The sequence below is a fragment of the Vicia villosa genome, linkage group LG6 (assembly GCF_029867415.1).
Source record: "Vicia villosa cultivar HV-30 ecotype Madison, WI linkage group LG6, Vvil1.0, whole genome shotgun sequence".
NCBI classification, from domain to species: domain Eukaryota; kingdom Viridiplantae; phylum Streptophyta; class Magnoliopsida; order Fabales; family Fabaceae; genus Vicia; species Vicia villosa.
The window spans coordinates 157,569,238-157,586,926 of NC_081185.1; the positions used below are offsets into that span (position 1 = coordinate 157,569,238).

The window sequence follows — 17,689 nt, forward strand, 5'->3', positions numbered from 1 at the left end:
TAACATTAAATTAGTTCAAAAAGTTGTAAAAGAATGGCAAGAATTAAGTCAGATTTGATTATCCATTCCATGTATAGTACACATTTAACCATTGTCACGCTTTGATTTACTTGAAAGTCCTTTCACTTACAAAAGAAAACACATGCACCACATGTTGTCATGCCAAACTCATTAGTTGAAAGGACCTGAACACGTGAACGTTTTACCTATTCAAACAACAAAGCAGGACCACTAATCAATGGTGCTTGTGCTTTTGCTTGTGCTTTCATTTATCATATAATTTATTAGCAAAAGTACAAGTTTATACTACTACTATTTTTGTATAGACCCTTTTAGCCTAAGGTTCTTTTCTTCCTGCATCAATTAGATACCTCAAATAGTCATAAAAATGGTGTAACAACAAAAAACAAGATTAAAACTTGAGAAAAGACATAAATCCTTTGAACATTTCAGTTACATAAATAAAACAATGAACATTGCAGGAACAATGTTTCTGATAATTAAACTGTGTATACTATAGACAAACATAAATTGGTTGTCCTATACACAGGTGTGTTAATAGAATCTAGCTATATATTATTCTACTTCTGTCTAGTTGCCACTGCTAAAGCATTTCTGAAGATGGTTTCTCACCTGCACAACAAAAATTTCTTATAGGAAGGTTTAGAAATTGGTTCCTTCTCTATGTATGATGATGCCTATATGGACAAAGTTTGTGTTTGTAACGAGATGGATTCGCCGGAAAATGCTGCAATCAACTTGTCCTTGGTGAGTTGTTCGGGTTCTTCTGACTTAATTACAAATGTATGGTAGATTGTATCGTTTGCCGCAACGAGCTTCGACTCAACTACACCGATTTGTGCATCTTTGAATGTTTCAATTACTTTCGAAATGGGGTGAGTATCAATAGGACAACTCACCTTCACGATTACTTCGTCCTGAGAAGTTTGAATATCAACGTCGTGAGGAGGAACTTGATGGTGTTTTTCTGATCTTGAGTTGGCTGATCCATCCCTCGGAGTACTGCTTCCGAGTGTCTCTTTCTCAGACTCCATGATCTTGAGTTTCGCTTGAAGCTCGTTGATGTAAGCAATGGCATCACCAAGTAAAGACGCTTTGTCCATCTTGGAAATATTCGGCACAACAGCTCTTAAAGCGTAAAAACGCTGATTAAGCTTCTCACGTCTTTGTCTCTCTGCCTCCACATGATTGAGAGGCTCATCCCTTCCACTTGAAGGCTTCCTTCCGCGCTTCCTCGGCCTCTTTCCATCATTAGCCTGATCCGCCTCAACATCAGCCGCAGCAACTTCCGATTCACCAATAACCGGTCTCACAGAATTAGCCCTCGACTTCGCTCCCGAAAAATCAATTTGCATTTGAACCTGTCTTTGTGGTAGAACCTGTCTCCTTTGTGGTTGATAGTTGCTAAAACCCTTCCTCACACCATTACTAGAACCAAAAACTTCACCTGGACCTTGATTCTTTCCCCAACTAGCAGAACCAGAAACACCATTTCTAGAACTAGGAAAGTTAATGTTATTAGTACTATCCATTTTCCTAATAGCAAGTTTCTCTCTAAAATGTGAACGACCATTGCTCAAATTCAAAGCAACCTTTGGTGGAACTGGAACATGAACAACACCATTTGAAACTCCACTTTCATCATCTCTTCCCTCATTGATCACACTAGGACTAGGATACAACAACAACGTTGATGACGACGGTTGTGTGGTTGAAACAGAATTTGAAATTGTAAACAATGACTTAACATTGTTCAACAACTCAAAGCTTTGAGGCAAGATTCTAACAGAACCCAACTCAAGAACACCAAAATCAGTAGGCAGTAAAACAACAGTTTGAATTCCAGCAGATTTAGCCAAGAAAGAACGAACACAGTAATCATCAGAAAGAGATTTGAACCACAAATTTTGACCAGAATCAAAACACTTACCGGGTCCACCATACCCTTTAGGAAAAGAAAAGTACATAGAAGCTAAAAAAAACATCTCTGTGTCGGTTACACGGTCAAGGCCAAAAGCGTAATTGTCTTCATCAGAACCACCAAAAGCTTTGTGTAGCTTCTGTAAAACCCTCTTCCTCATATTCTGCTCAACCCTCTCTTGTTCTTCATTTCTTCCAAGGGTTAAAACTTCATTCTCTTGTTGTTCTTCTTCGTTTGGTTCTCTGCAACATCCATCGCCCCAACCAAGAACGTAATCGCCGGTTTTCGATTGAGAAAGTTGCCAGAAAATAGCGTAGTTCCAATTGAAGGTTGATGAGTTTTCAACAAGTTCAGAGAGTTTGTTTTGAAGAGAATCAGCACTGCAACTACCACTACCAGTACCACCAACAGCGATTAAGACAGTTTCGTTGGATAAACAATTTGATATCAAGAAATGAAAAGCTGGAGGACCAAGAACGGTTTGAAGCATGGATTTATCTTGTTCATCCCATGATAATGATGACATGCTGTTTGTTGAAGTCATCTCAGAAAGGAAGAGTATATGAAATGGTAGTGAGTGATGAAATTGAAAGAGACATTAAGGAGAAAGAGAAGAGGGGGGTTTTTGTTTTTGGTGTATGTATGGAAGAAAGAATGAAGGGAAGTTTGTTGTTTTTGTTGGTGGTGGTGATTGAGAACGTGAAGGAAAGGGTGGTGTGGTGCGTGTGTGAAAATTAAAGGAGAGAGGAGTGTGGCGTGATTGTGTGTAGGGTAGAGAGAGAGAGAGAGAGAGTTAGTTTTAAGGTGTGGAAAAAAAAATGAAAAATGAAAACCTTAAACCATGATTAGGTCAACATAGGATTTCATTAAAACTTTACCATACTTCTTCTTTCATTGGACCTTTAGTCGGTGCTTTGCTTTTCTTTTATTTAATATTTAGCTTTAGTGAAAATAATTTTGTTTGAGTGAAATGAATAGGCAAAACGTTAAAATTATATTAAAAATATAATTTATATTTTAAATAAGAATTTAATTGAAATATATTGAAGTGTAAAGTATTTTTATACTGCAGTGAATCACAATCGTTAATTAATTTTAGAATTTAATTGAAATACACTGACAGTGTAAAGATTTTTTACATTTTCAGTGAATCACAACCATTCATAAGTATAAAAAATTTGACTTTTATTTTAATTTCTTTTAAAGTAATACAGTTGGATGTCCATGATGTAATGATGGTGTAAAATTTTTACACTGACAGTGTATACTCCCTCCGTTCCTTTTTAAGTGTCGTTTTAGCAAAAAGCTCTTCAACCAAGATAGTGGATTATTAGAGTTACTTTTCCTAACATACCCTTATTTATTTTTATCTTTCCAAATAAATTCAATCATAAACTCTCTTTTTTCAATAACTAATTGAAAAATTTGAGGTGGAGTTAATGAAAAAATAAGGGTATAAATGACAAATTATAACATTAAATTATAAAACGACACTTAAATAGGAACAAAAAAATTCTTCTAAAACGACACTTAAAAAGGAACGGAGGGAGTATCAATTAAACTCTTGATTTTAAGTGTTTAACTTTTATTTTAATTTTATTTAAAATAATATATTTAAATGGTTATGATGTATTGACACTGTAAAAGTTTTTACATAGACAATGCATAACAATTAAACTTTTTAAACAATATTAAAAATTTTATTTTATTTAATATGTGTTTGAATTTGTGGTAAATATAATTAACTTTAAAAGAATTGAATTATATAAAATTTATTTTAATTAAATAGAATTTTAACAAAATTAATTTATGTTAAATATATTAATATAAAAATGAATTTAACAATAAATATTTTTTTGTATAAAAATCATGTTTTAATATAAAAATGAATTTAACAATAATTTTTTTATATAAAAATCATGTTTAAATTCAGAAGCTACCATATTTGATTATTAGATTAGGAGTAAAAGATAGTAATTTATTTAGTATTTAGAAAAATAATCTTAGAAAACTGTTGAACAATATGTGAATGTTATCACATGTTATTATTGGTAATGGAGACTTTGATTGCATCGCCAAACAAACACACATACACACATGAGTAACGTGCCTCTTTCTTTCATTATCTATCCCACGCTCTGTCCGTGCGTGAGTGATACGTGACTGAATTTAATGTTCACTTCTTCATGCATTTTCTGCGTCTTTCATCACCAACACGTTTTCCAGCATCACATGCTATCCACGTGCCTCTAATTACAATTCTTTAACTTTCCACGCGTCCTTATCCTATGGGACCCGCCTTTTTAAACCAACTTCAATATCATTGGACCGGGATTCATCAAGCACGTGAACTGCATTTAACTTTTTTTTTATTTTTTATTGGAAATTGTGTTTGATTTAATGTCTTCAAATTAAAATACTACTTCCTCATCCGTCATATGTTTTACTATGCGAGTTTTTTTAATTAACATCTTTATTTAATTGTCTTGATTTTAATAATAAAATCATTATTATTTGTTAAATATCCCATTTATAAAAAAGATTTTTTTTTAATACATCTGGACAACATACTATCTAGATATATTATTTATTCAATGTATCAAAAAAGAGAATCTTTTCTTATAAATGGGACCGGGGGTAGTAATAAAGAGAGTTGTTATCATTCATTAAGATACTATCACAATCGATTATAGACTCGTTTTTCTCTTATCTAATCGATTAGGTACTTGGTCTAATCGATTACATCGTTCAAACACTTGCCTTAATTAATCTAACAGGTTCCAACTCCTCTAGTTAGGCTCCAAAATATTTGTAGGTGATTTTATTTGAAAATAGAGGCTTCAAAAACAGTTTTAGTGAGTGTGTGATTTAGCCTTAGTACTTTACAAGCATTGTGTTTTTACAAAACACTAATCACTCATACACGATCAGGCAAGCTTTCACATTTCCTCTCTTTCATACTTTGAAGTTTCAAGTCCTTTGACAATTATTCTTAGAGATGAGACTTGAGATATCTTCAAGTCAGATGTCATCATCAAAGGATATCAATAGGGATCATCAAACCCTAACTCTTCTAATTTATTCGAAGGAATAGCTTGATCGACTATCTTGTGCATCTTTGACTGTTTGAACTAGATTTAGCACTTGTTTGTCTTTATGTGTTGTTATCATCAAAGTCATGTTACACCCTCGTGTGTTTTCATCATCTAAACCATGATGTTAATAGGTCTAGGAATATCTTGCTTAGCTTTGATCACTTTCTGATTAAACATGCAAGCACGTAATTTCAAATAAATTTTCACTAAAATAAACTTGGGCTTTTACACAAGCTCAACCCAAAAACATTAAACAACATAAACTTCGGCATAGGATCAATCCAATATAACCTTACACGAACAACTTGACCTTTACACATGTTTAACCCAACAACCTTAAACCAAGCTTTTTGCAAGTTGGGTTTGTAACCTTCAATTTTTTTACAAGAGTAGAACACAACAACTCTCAAATTATTTTCCACCTCTCAACACTAAGGTAACTTCTAGTGAATAAAACTTATAAAAGAAAGAGAATGGGTGAGATGAGAGAGTTGTCATTTCAGAAAATTGGTGTGTTTAGAAGTGAGAAAAACACTTCCTTATATATATATGGAAAAAATAGGACAAAAAGGCAACAATTCATGGGCTCTGCCGCTTCGTAATAGTTAGAACATTAATCAAATTGATTATGTTAAGCTTGAAAAGCAAACCCTGATATGAGAAGTCATTTAATCAACTAACAAGCCTACTTAATCGATTAGGAGGTGCCATTATTTCTTTAATCCATTAGATGAAGGGTTTAATCTATTATACAAAGGATTTTTTCTTTCCTAATTGATTATAAAGCTTCTTAATTGATTAAGTACTTATCTTATTGGTTTTTAATAAGTTTTAATAGAAACGTGGAGATTTTTAAAAGGTTTTATTGTGGGTGCATCGCCTTAATACTGCAAGAGTTACTCTTGCTTCATTTACATTTAAACTTGACTATATCTTTCAACTGAAACTTAACACTTGGTCTTATGCTTGCTTATTTGACTTATGATACTCGAGATTTATGCTTTCTTGTTTAATTTTCATCATCAAAATCTTTAAAAGACATTAACCTACACAACACAAAAAAACCATAGTTTTTCTTCCCTTACACCAATTCCCCCAATTATCTTCGCTTAAATTTATCTTCGTATTCAAGGATATCCATTGTTGTAAATCACACTCGAACAACATTTCCATGTAGCTTTGATGAGCCATGTTAAGTTGAATTCTCACCGCAAGAAAAAAATCTCGAAAAAATATACAACATAGTTTCTTTATCATTACCGCAATGAAAATAGTACTCGTCACTTAGTTGTATTCTTTGGAGCTCATCATTTGTTAAATTTTGTCTTTAAGAACGATCCATCCAAAGCATCCAATTCTCTCCATGAAGCTTCCATGTTTAGTTCGAGTATTTGTTGTATTGTACCACATAGCTTCTTGTACATGTATGGTATAAAAAATCTCATATCCTTCTTTCATGCCAAGAACATACATTTGCTTTAAATTCATATTAAGGGATAGGAAAAAACCTCCAGTCTATTCCAATTTTCCACATGTAATCTCTATTTCAGGTCTTCAAACTGCCAGCCTCCATTAACCACAAAATCCACTAATTTATAATCTCTTCGAACAACATTTCCATGTAGCTTTGATGAGCCATGTTAAGGTGAATTCTCAGCGCAAGAAAAAAATATCGAAAAAATATACAACATAGTTTCTTTATCATCATCACAATGACAATAGTACTTATCACTCAGTTGTATTCTTTGGAGCCCATCATTTTTAAATTTTGTCTTTAAGAACAATCCATCCAAAGCATCCAATTCTCTCCATAACTTGAAGCTTCCATATTTAGTTCGAGTATTTGTTAAATTATACCACATAGCTTCTTGTACGTGTATGGTATAAAAAATCTCATATCCTCCTTTCATGCCAAGAACATACATTTGCTCCAAATTCATATTGAGGGATAGGAAAAAACCTTCAGGCTATTCCAAATTTCCACATGTAATCTCTATTTCAGGTCTTCAAACTGCCAGCCTCCATTAACCACAAAATCCATTACTTTATAATCTCTTCGAACAACATTTCCATGTAGCTTTGATGATCTATGTTAAGGTGAGATCTCACCGCAAGAAAAAAATCTTGAAAAAATATACAACATAGTTTCTTTATCATCATCGCAATGAAAATAGTACTCATCACTCAGTTGTATTCTTTTGGATCCCATTATTTGTTAAATTTTGTCTTTAAGAATGATCCGTCCAAAGCATCCAATTCTCTCCATAACTTGAAGCTTCCATATTTAATTCGAGTATTTGTTGTAATATACCATATAGTTTCTTGTACATGTATGGTATAAAAAATCTCATATCCTTCTTTCATGCCAAGAACATACATTTGCTCCAAATTCATATTGAGGGATGGGAAAAAACCTTTTGTCTATTCCAAATTTCCACATGTAATCTCTATTTCAAGTCTTCAAACTGCCAGCCTCCATTAACCACAAAATCCACTACTTTATAATCTCTCATGCTTTCAAGGATATTAACCATCCCTTTTGAAATACAAAGGCCTTGATATATCCAACAATCATCTCATGCATTCACTCGTTCTCTATTATGGATGACTCAACACGTCATTAAGCACATTATTGACCATAAGCAAATCAAATTTTCCTGAATGCTAGAATCAATTGTTTTAGAAACCACCATATCTACACCAACATTACTCCTATAATATCTTTCTTTAACCACTTTAAACTAAATATCATTTTCCCCACTCTTTTATTTCCAACCAAGATTCTCCAAACACGCTTCATTCATATCTTCTAACCTTCTAATTGTGAGTCCTCTCATGTGATTTGGTCTGGTTATTATATTCCAGTTCACTACATGCATGTGTCTTTGCACTTCATTATATTTCCACAAAGTAAGTTTATTCTTCAGTTGAGCAACTTGATAATTAAAATATCTTTCTTTCTACGGGCTTTTCATGTGACAACAACTCTTAAATACTTTTCTCATCTCACAACTACAAATAATATATTTCATGACACAGTTTTCACCTTAGAAAAAAAAAGAGGTATAATGCCAAGTTGCACCAAATTTTATTTTTTTTAAAAATGAAAACAACATATTCCCTTGGTTTTTAATATAAATGATGGGGAAAACAATTTAGGATATGCCTCGAATCTCAGCTAAAACAGTTTATATTTTTATTTCTTTATAAGTGTAAAGTCAATAATATATCCATCCAGTCTCCTTAATAACCGAAGGATAAAATAATCACATTTTACTATAAAAGTACTCGTTAATCAGAGTTTACTTAAACCTACCTTATATGTGATCGTCCCAAACTCGTATGCATCATTCTTATGGGATGAATTACAAGACAGAAAAAATATTTAATGTTCTTCTATCTTGAACAAAACATTTTTTCTCTTGCAATCTATCTCACATAATGGTGTTGATATTGTTGTTTTATTTTTGGAATAACCTTCCTATGTTGTCAATCAAGGAAAACAACATTGCTTTCCTCGGTTGACAATCATTGAGAAATTTATTCCTAAACTTGATTTAAATTGCGCACACAAATTGGTGACTGATAAAAAATTAAAATGGGAACATGACATGTTACTTTCAATTATTTATCATTTTCCATTTTTAGCTTCAAGCGTGTTACCTCGTTTTTTTCTAAAACCGATGGGTTTACTTATTTTATATTATCTTTCTTTTAAAAAAAATAGATTTCCCCTCAGTTTTTTAACAACGCCGAGGGGATATGTTACACAGCTATAACAACGAATCTCTACCCTACATTTATAAAGGAACAACGCTCAAGATAATGTCAAGACATTAATCTACAACAAACTATCTACATCCACCACTATATATCTTTCTTAAGCATTCTCCATTAAAGTGTTTGCTCAAGATAAGGAAATCTTGAAAATTAAAGAAGCTTGGAAAAGTTCTTTATGGTGGATTTCAATTGTAGAAAAAACATTTCCAATGGTTGGAACGGATAACTCCTTAGAAGTTGGATGCATGCAATCCATAGAACCTTAAAATAATGCGCACAAAAGGTATCTAACAGAATCTGGATTACATCAAAGATGTGTTATTCTCCCAGAATAACAACTACTATGATAACATTGCATTTATTGTAATAATATAATTTAATATTATGTGTAAATAATGTAATAAGAAAAAAAAACTTATTCACCTCGCCCTCCTAATGAAACTGAGGGGTGAATACATTTTACCTCAGTTTCTGCAAAAAAAAAAATTGAGGGTATAATTTTTTTGTGATTATTGTGGATATTGACCATCGTCATTAAACAAATATTTGTCGTTCATTTAATTGTTAGTTATTGAGTGCGCCTAAGAGGGGTGAATTAGGACTTTGAAAATTTATCGGTCTTTAGAAACAAGTTATTCTAATTTTTCTGGTTTGGTGCAAAAGTTTATAAATGTGCTACTTTCTTTTCTGGTTACGATTTGTGAAAGGGGTAAATGCAAAAAAGTAAGAACATGGCGATGTATCCTGGTTCCCCTTACAATCCGAGAGTACTTCAGTCCCCTTTCAACACGAATTTTTTTTACTATTGTTAAGACATATACAAGACCACCACAATCACCAAGAACAATCTTCTTGTGATTACCCAAGTTGAAATGAGAACAATCCTCTCAAATCAACTCTCTTTCTTCCAACAATCCTGGATAGCAAGGATACAGACCAACCAAGTAGAACAAGAAAACAATCATTTCCTTTCTACTCTCTTGTTTTCAACAATCTTGGACAACAAGGAATTATAACCAAATCTGGAAATTATTTGAGTAAATAAAATTGATGAATATATATCAATCACTAGGGTTGATCTTCTCTTCCAAGCAAGAAATTTATAATGACAATAGAGTGCTCAAGTATTTATGAGATTGATATGATTTTTCTGGATTGTGAAGAACATACATGCAGAAAAATTCTTTGTGAAATATGAAGAACAAAAACACTTGTTTGAAATTTCGAAAGAATAATATGATGTTAAATTGAAATGGAAGAGATGACTTGTAATTTGAAATTTCATGTATTTGTAAGAGCATAACACCTTTATGAATCATGGTGAAGTCATGGAAAAATATCATGAACAAATGCTAAGTTAAAATAAAAAGGTTTCATGAAGAAGTGCATGAAAATGTGTTAAAAAAATTGTTTTTTTTTCTAATTCGTACAAAACTTGTTAAGTCGGTTAAAACGGTCACCTGATTTAACAAGTTCGCAGCAATTTTTAAATTTCAAATTTAAAAATACTGTTTCAGAATGTTGTAAATTGTGGCAGTTTTTGTGCTATTATTATGGCAAGTCAAAATGTCACATTTTACCAAAATCTGAATGTTTGTAAAAATTGCAAAATTGAACAAAAATTGTTAAATATTTGAACCAACCTTATGTAACATCTATTGATTTATCCAAGTAAATAGATTATATTTGAAAGTGATTTAACATGGTTCAAATATGAAAAATAATATATTTGAAAACGATTTAACATGATTCAAACATAAAAAATATTATATTTGAAAATGATTTAACATGGTTCAAACATGAAAAATAGATTTTCAAATGCATGATAGAAAATATTTTGAGCACTAAGAAAGAAATATAATTTGCATGCTTGTAGTTGTACCTCTTTTAATTAATATCAATGCTAGTCTTCAAAGTGGAATTCTTGATATTTTTGTTGCTAGCTTTCATAATGATGAGTCTTGATCACTTGATGTTACAATTGAACTTGAAACTTTTTCCATTTTTTATCCATTCATTTGTTTATCATTTTGTCTTCATCAAAACACAATAGATGGAGAGTTTTGACTTCACATTCTCCCTCTTTTTGATGATGACAAACCATTGAAAACTTGATGGATTATGATCCTCCTATCAATGATAACTCCCCCTTGATCAATGCTCCCTCTTGATCCATGATTGAGAATTTTTGACATTTTATGCTTGCTGTAAAATGTTAGAGAAAGACATACACAATACATATAATCTTTTCCCCCTTTGTCATTAGCAAAAAGGATGAGAAAAGTCTTAAAATATGTAAATAAATTATGAAAATAAAAAACAATTTTTTACCAATGAGTTTTACCTCACATGACTTTAATAAACATTCATTCTTCAATAATACTCAAGTTGGACCTTGGTGTGTTATAGGAGACTTCAATAATGGAGCAACGGCTCAGGACAGAGTTGGAGGAAAGATGGTGAGTGCTAGTGAGTGTTGTGATCTAGCAAGTATGATGCATGATACTGAGTTGGCTGAGATGGATAGTGTGGGAGATTATTTTACTTGGTCTAATAGACGGGCATTAGGTACAATTTACTCGAGGATAGATAGAGCAATTTGTAATGTTGATTGGTTCATGAAGTATAGCAATCATGTCATTAGCATTTTGCCTCCTAACCTGTTTGATCATTCTATGTTACATATTAGTGGCCCTGCTGATATGAAGAGGAACATAATTTCTATACTTAATAAGATTCATAATAGATTCATTGAAAATAGTTAAAGAGTTTTCCTGCAGAAAAATACAAAGATTCATCAACTCTTAAATAGAAAAGTGAAAATAATCAACATAGGTCAAATTTCATGATCATTAGTATAAACACCAAACCATATTTATGATAAACCCCAAATCACATTTCCCCTAATTAGATAATTAACAAAAAGCCACAAACTAATAATCTGCAAAAATAAAACAATCAAAGGAAAAAATTTAAACTTTGATGTTGTCTTCATCGTGTGCCTTCTCAACCATAATAGATTCCTTGAGAATAGTTAAAGAAATTTCCTGCAGAAAAATACAAAGATTCATCAACTCTTAAATAAAAAAGCGAAAATAACCAACACAGGTCAAATTTCATGATCATTGATATAACCAACAACAAGCAATATTTATGATAAACCTCAAATCACCTTTCCCCTAATTAGACAATTAACAAAAAATCCTAAACTAATAATCTGTAAAAATAAAACAATCCTTGAAAAAATTTAAACTTTGATGTTGTCTTCATCGTGTGTCTTCTCAACCATAATAGATTCCTTGAGAATAGTTAAAGAAATTTCCTGCAGAAAAATACAAAGATTCATCAACTCTTAAATAAAAAAGCAAAAATAATCAACATAGGTCAATTTTCATGATCATTAGTATAACCAACACCAAACCATATTTATGATAAACCCCAAATCACCTTTCCCCTAATTAGACAATTAACCAAAAACCCAAAACTAATAATCTGCAAAAGTAAAACAATCTTGGAAAAAATTTAAACTTTGATGTTGTCTTTATCGTGCGCCTTCTCAACTTGCGTAAGACTATGTTAGTACTTGAAAAAACAAAAATATAAGCGCTCAGTGACCGTGAATCACACACAGAACCTTAAAGTCACTATCTATTTACACTTCAGATCCCCCTTCTCAGACGCAATCTCACGGTTTTGATGGAAAGGAAGTTAGGTTTAGAGAGGAGATACATAAGGAACCTGAGTGAGAGAAAGATATGAAATGCAAAGAGGTGGGGTTTCAAATCTACTTGTGTTAGATATAAGTGAGAAATAATGGTATAGAATGAAGAGAAAGGTTAAAAAAAGAAATATTAGAGAAAAGAAGAAATTGTAACTGAACAAAGTGACATAAGAATTTGATTAAATTCAGGCAAGTGAATGCATTAATCAATAACTATGTAGTTGTAATAGAAGAAAGTGACATCATCAACTGAAAAAAATAATTTTTTGACATAAATTGTCCTCAGACCTCATAATGGACACTAGGGGTGGGAATAGGCCAGGCCGGCCTACAGGGGCCTATGGCCTAGCCTATATAAGGCCGGGCCAGGCCAGGCTTTTTTAACAAAAAGATCAGGCTTAGGCTTTTTTAAAAGCCTATTTAATAAAATAGGTCAGGCTTAGGCTATTAAAAAAGCCTATGAAGCCTTATAGGTCGGCCTATATTTTCATGTATATTAAAAATAGGCTGAATAGAGACCTATATTTGCATGTATATTAGAAAAAAAGACTCAATAAGCAAGCCTATATCTGTATATATATTAGAACAAAGGCTAAATAGACCAACCTATATATGCATATATAAGACGGCTTATAAAGTTTCTTAAACAATATGGATTAATTGAAAACCATAATGAAAAATAGGCTTTTATATAGGCTTTCAGGCCAGGCCAGACTTTTAAAAAGGCCAGGCAAGACCAAAAAAGAGAGCCTATTATAGGCCACAGGCCAGGCTCAGGCCTTTCAAGTTTACTGTAGGCCAGACCTAGGCCTTATAAAGCCTAGCCTAGCCTATTTCCACCCCTAATGGACACATAGCAGCTCATAGATTGGGGGCAAGAAGGTGTTTTTCAGAACACCTTCCTTTCTTATATTATAAAGATAATGCAATAATAATGATTATCAATGAAAAATGACTAAAGTGTCATTTCTTATATTATAAAGATAGTGCAATAATAATGATTATCAATGAAAAATGACTAAACTGTCCATGAAAAACTCCTTTTTAATTGGACATTAAAGAAAGAATAATAATGTATCAAAATTTTAATTGGGCATTAAAGAAAGAATGATATGTATCAAAATTCTAATTATTATTGTACATTTCTCTTTAGAGAAATATTCAAAGCTGGACCAATCGTTAGTTGGTCCAGTGGTGATTGGCGCTGGACTTGGTAGGGAGAACCACGGTTCGATCCCCCGCAACTGCGATCGGGAGGGGGCTTGACCCACTTGATGCCAGAGCTGTTCCCCCGAACCGGACTAAACCGGTGGTTATAAACCAAAAAAAAAAAAAAAAAAAAAATATTCAAAGCTGGAATAGCTTAATTGGTTAGAGCATGTGGCTATTAACCACAAGGTCGGAGGTTCAACCCCTCCTTCTAGTGATTTTTTGTTTTTATTTTTTTTTAAATGTTGACATGAGTTATAGGTTGTTTGTTAATTATGTTGACATGAGTTATATGTTGTTTGTTAATTATTAGTAATTGCTATACTACACACATTAACTACCCTGTTACTGTTATAGGGGATTTAGTCTTAGACTAGAGAAATAAATAAAGATGCTGGAGAAAAGGGGGAGCATTCAGATTTTGGAGACTGGTTTGGTTGGTTGGCTTTCATCATTTCCCTAGTAATTTACTGTTCAATGTGTTCTATTCCCATGTTGGTAACGAGGATTGATGTTATATCAAAATAAAGAAGTCTTTTTGGTGTTTAATTTAAATTTCAAGCAGTTCTATCACGATCCTAAATTTTATATCATTTTAAGAATCATATCACAACGGTTGCACGTTTATAAATCAATCATTCAGTAAATCACCCAAAAAAATAACTGATAAACTACCATAATTCAGAACAATTAATTACTGCCATCTCCAACAGTTTTTAGAAATATGCCCCTTTTGACCACATACATAACAGGTTTTGTTCTTGCCATTAGGTTCAAACTTCCTTGGAAAACCGGGCGGTGGCTTAATGTCAGCCCCCTTGATTCCTCCTTTATTGGCATGGTGCAATCTCGCATTATCAGAAGGAGGTTCGCCAACTTGTTTGACTCCATTGCGAGATTCTTCCTCTATTGTTATGCGCTCCATTAACTTCCAGAAAGGTAGATGCTCCTCGCACATTAACTTGTTGTAAAAGTCTTTCCATGATAGTGGAAGCTTTGAAATGATGACACTGACATGAAAGTTCTCATCTATATGCATTCCAGCAGCAAGAATAGAGTCTGCAATGCAATTAAGTTCTTGAATTTGATCAGCAACTGCTTTTTCATCATCCATTTGAAATTCAATATACTTTTTCACCTGAGATCTCTTGGTTCCATATTCCTCAATCAGATAAACACGTCTCAACTCTTTCCATAACTCCTTAGCACTCATTTTTCTACTTGCATAATTCTTGAATAAACTATCAGATATAAGGCCCAATATGTTGCGACGACACATTAAATCATCATTTACCCATCTCTTTTCAGCAGCTTTGGTTTCAGAAATTTCTTCAGCACTAGCATTGTCTTCCCCTAACATGGCATTTGGGCATGGCTCGGTAAGCACATAATTAATCTTTAACTGTTTCAAGAGTAATTCTACCTGTTCGGCCCAAACTTGGTAATTCTTCCCATCAAAACGGACAATCTCAATAGGGACAATCTCAATGAGCACAGGCTCAATAGAGACAGGCTCGGTAGACACAGGCTCAGTAGAGACAGGTTTAATAGAGACAGGCTCAATTGGGACAGTCTCAATAGGAACATCAGCAACTGAACTTGAAACTTCTCTATTTTTCCAGCCATTATGCTCTGATCTGGCATTGTTTTGATTGCATGTTCCAGGTTAAATATATGTAGAATTAAATGACTAGCAACATATATTCTTTTAAGCAAAAAAGTGAGAAGTAAATATTCAGAAGAGTGCAAAAATTTCTCCAACTAGGCAGTTATTTTGCATATCTGTGGATTCCACAACCATATTTTGACACTTATGTGATTAATATTATTTTGAACTCAGAAAAATTCACAATTCTTGTATTTTTCATAGCTCAGCTGTCAACATTGAATACTCACCTTATCCTTCCTTCCAACTTTGTGATAGCTTCTTCTATTGCAGGAACACTGTTCTTGAAGGTTGACCATTGTTCAGAAGATAAACTTATCCCTGAAATCAGCGGTAAAGAAAAGGAAGTGTTTAGTTTAGGAATTTTAATCAAGTCATCAACAAACAAAGAAAGAAAAGTTCTATTTCAGCCTTCGGGGAGACAAACCCAACTTCAACAAAGAGCAACTATCAAGAAACAACGGAGATTTTCATATTATAATGAGGCTATCTTTCCATAAACTACTATGCATCAAGGTTATCTAATCGTGAATCAAATCTGCTTATGAATTGTAATATACAAAAAATGAAATATGGCATTTGCGTAAAAACATGTCATAGTCATAGAGATTCGACAAAGTGTTATGTTAGTTGTCGACTGATCAACACAACCCTCTCCTTTTATATGGCTTGAGACCGGCTATGCATAGCAATGCTAACGTAGGCAGGTGTATCATTAAGTCATGCAACATAAAATAAAAAAGATAAGCTGATGTATCATAAAATCTTTAAAAAATTTGATTGAAACTCTGTTTTCTTTTTGTGAGACCCGGTCTTGCTCACAACATAAAAAAGCAACAAATGAAACGAGAGAGCAAGTCTCTTAACAAGACAAGGGGAGCCAAAAAAACAGAGGAGGGAGGACACAGCACGAATTAAGAATATCTTTAACTGAGAATGTTCCACATTACATACCGTCCCTAAAAATAGACATTTCACAACAATGTTCTAAGCCATAGTTCAAAATCCATTAACACTTACAACGTAACATAGCTAGCATGCATGGCACCATAGCAGATAATAATTCAAGCATTAGAAAGGTAAGCTTATAGTAAGATATAACAATGAGTATCAATGAATGACCTTTAACAGTGGGATGCTGTTTTCCATCTTTAAGGTAGAACTCCCTAATTGACACCAATGTCGTCCCTTTGAAATCTCGGACAGTCACATTCCTCTTGGCTGATAGCTACAAATCAAGCCAGCAACATATATTAAGATCAACGACTAGAAAATTCAACAATACTAATATTCAAAAATTCAACAAAAAATTGAGCTTTTCTCCCCATCAAATCAAAATCAATGAAACCCTAGATATTACAAACAAAACCCTAAATATTGCAATCAATAAAATCAAAGTTTAGGGCTTAAAGATGATTCATCACAACAATACAAATAATAACTGCATTGGATTGAATCACCTGACAAATAACGTCTTCAGAGTCGTCGTTTTTGCGTTTCACTCCCACCATCTTATTCAACTCTTGTGGCGGTTCATTGTGTATCACATTCACTGCCTCGGTGGAAACTTGTGGCGGTTCCTCCGGTGGCGGTACCTCTGAGGATACTTGGGGTGGTTTGTCGCCGGTGGCGATGGAGATAAGGTAAGATTCGATGATGTTTCTGACGAATAGTTTGCTGTGTGAGTCGGAAAGGTCGATACCGAGTCGCTCGGAAGCGGCAACTCGGACGATGAACTCAGTGGTTTCTTCAATGTTGGATTTTGTGAGTATATCCAATACCATGTCTTTAACTTTTCGCTGAGTTTCGGCTTCCATTGTGAAGCGAAAATCAATGAAAAACTATTTGGGGGAAAGTAATGAAAAGGTTTTGTTCTGATTCTGCTACTACTATGTGTCGTGTGATTGGGAAAGAATGTCGTAACCGCTGGATCATGTAACCGTGCTTTGTTTGCTCATTAACTTTTATAGGGTTGGTTTTGTTGGGTTTGGGCTTCTTTGGCTTCTTTTCTTCCTACATGAAAAAATCTACATATCTATAATATAAGAAAATAAGTGGCTCTGGTTATTACAAAACTACCCATCCTTACTTTTTGTACACCTATTAAAATTGTTGGTTTTTTGGTCTATCCACACAATTGTCCATTATATCTTAATATTTTATTCAACTATATTATAATTTATTTTACCATTCTTTCTCTCTCTTCACCTTTTTAGTTTTCTACCCTAATCTCTCTATACTACATTTACTCTTTAAAAAAATGGCATTTATGATCC

At 33.1% G+C, this 17,689-nt stretch overlaps 2 protein-coding genes and 1 non-coding gene across 4 annotated transcripts; 1 reads left to right on the forward strand and 2 right to left on the reverse strand.

The window, feature by feature from the left end:
* Positions 1 to 394: 394 nt before the first annotated feature.
* Positions 395 to 2,745, reverse strand: LOC131610753 (transcription factor MTB1-like). The gene has a single exon (XM_058882791.1). It carries the CDS (start codon positions 2,484 to 2,486, stop codon positions 699 to 701), a length of 1,788 nt encoding a protein of 595 aa, XP_058738774.1. The 5' UTR covers positions 2,487 to 2,745; the 3' UTR covers positions 395 to 698.
* Positions 2,746 to 13,890: 11,145 nt separating this feature from the next.
* On the forward strand, positions 13,891 to 13,964 carry TRNAN-AUU (transfer RNA asparagine (anticodon AUU)). Its single transcript has one exon. It is a non-coding gene; the product is annotated as a tRNA-Asn (tRNA).
* Positions 13,965 to 13,973: 9 nt separating this feature from the next.
* Positions 13,974 to 17,411, reverse strand: LOC131612934 (uncharacterized). 2 transcript variants are annotated; one of them, XM_058884675.1, is made up of 4 exons: positions 16,874 to 17,411; positions 16,536 to 16,641; positions 15,644 to 15,734; positions 13,974 to 15,399 (listed from the first exon to the last, which is right to left on the reverse strand). In XM_058884675.1, the coding sequence occupies exons 1-4, from the start codon at positions 17,228 to 17,230 to the stop codon at positions 14,442 to 14,444; spliced, it is 1,512 nt and encodes a 503-aa protein (XP_058740658.1). In that variant the 5' UTR covers positions 17,231 to 17,411; the 3' UTR covers positions 13,974 to 14,441. The 2 variants fall into 2 exon arrangements, with proteins under 2 accessions (XP_058740658.1, XP_058740659.1); XM_058884676.1 differs by having other exon boundaries at positions 13,978 to 15,384; positions 16,874 to 17,410.
* Positions 17,412 to 17,689: the final 278 nt, after the last annotated feature.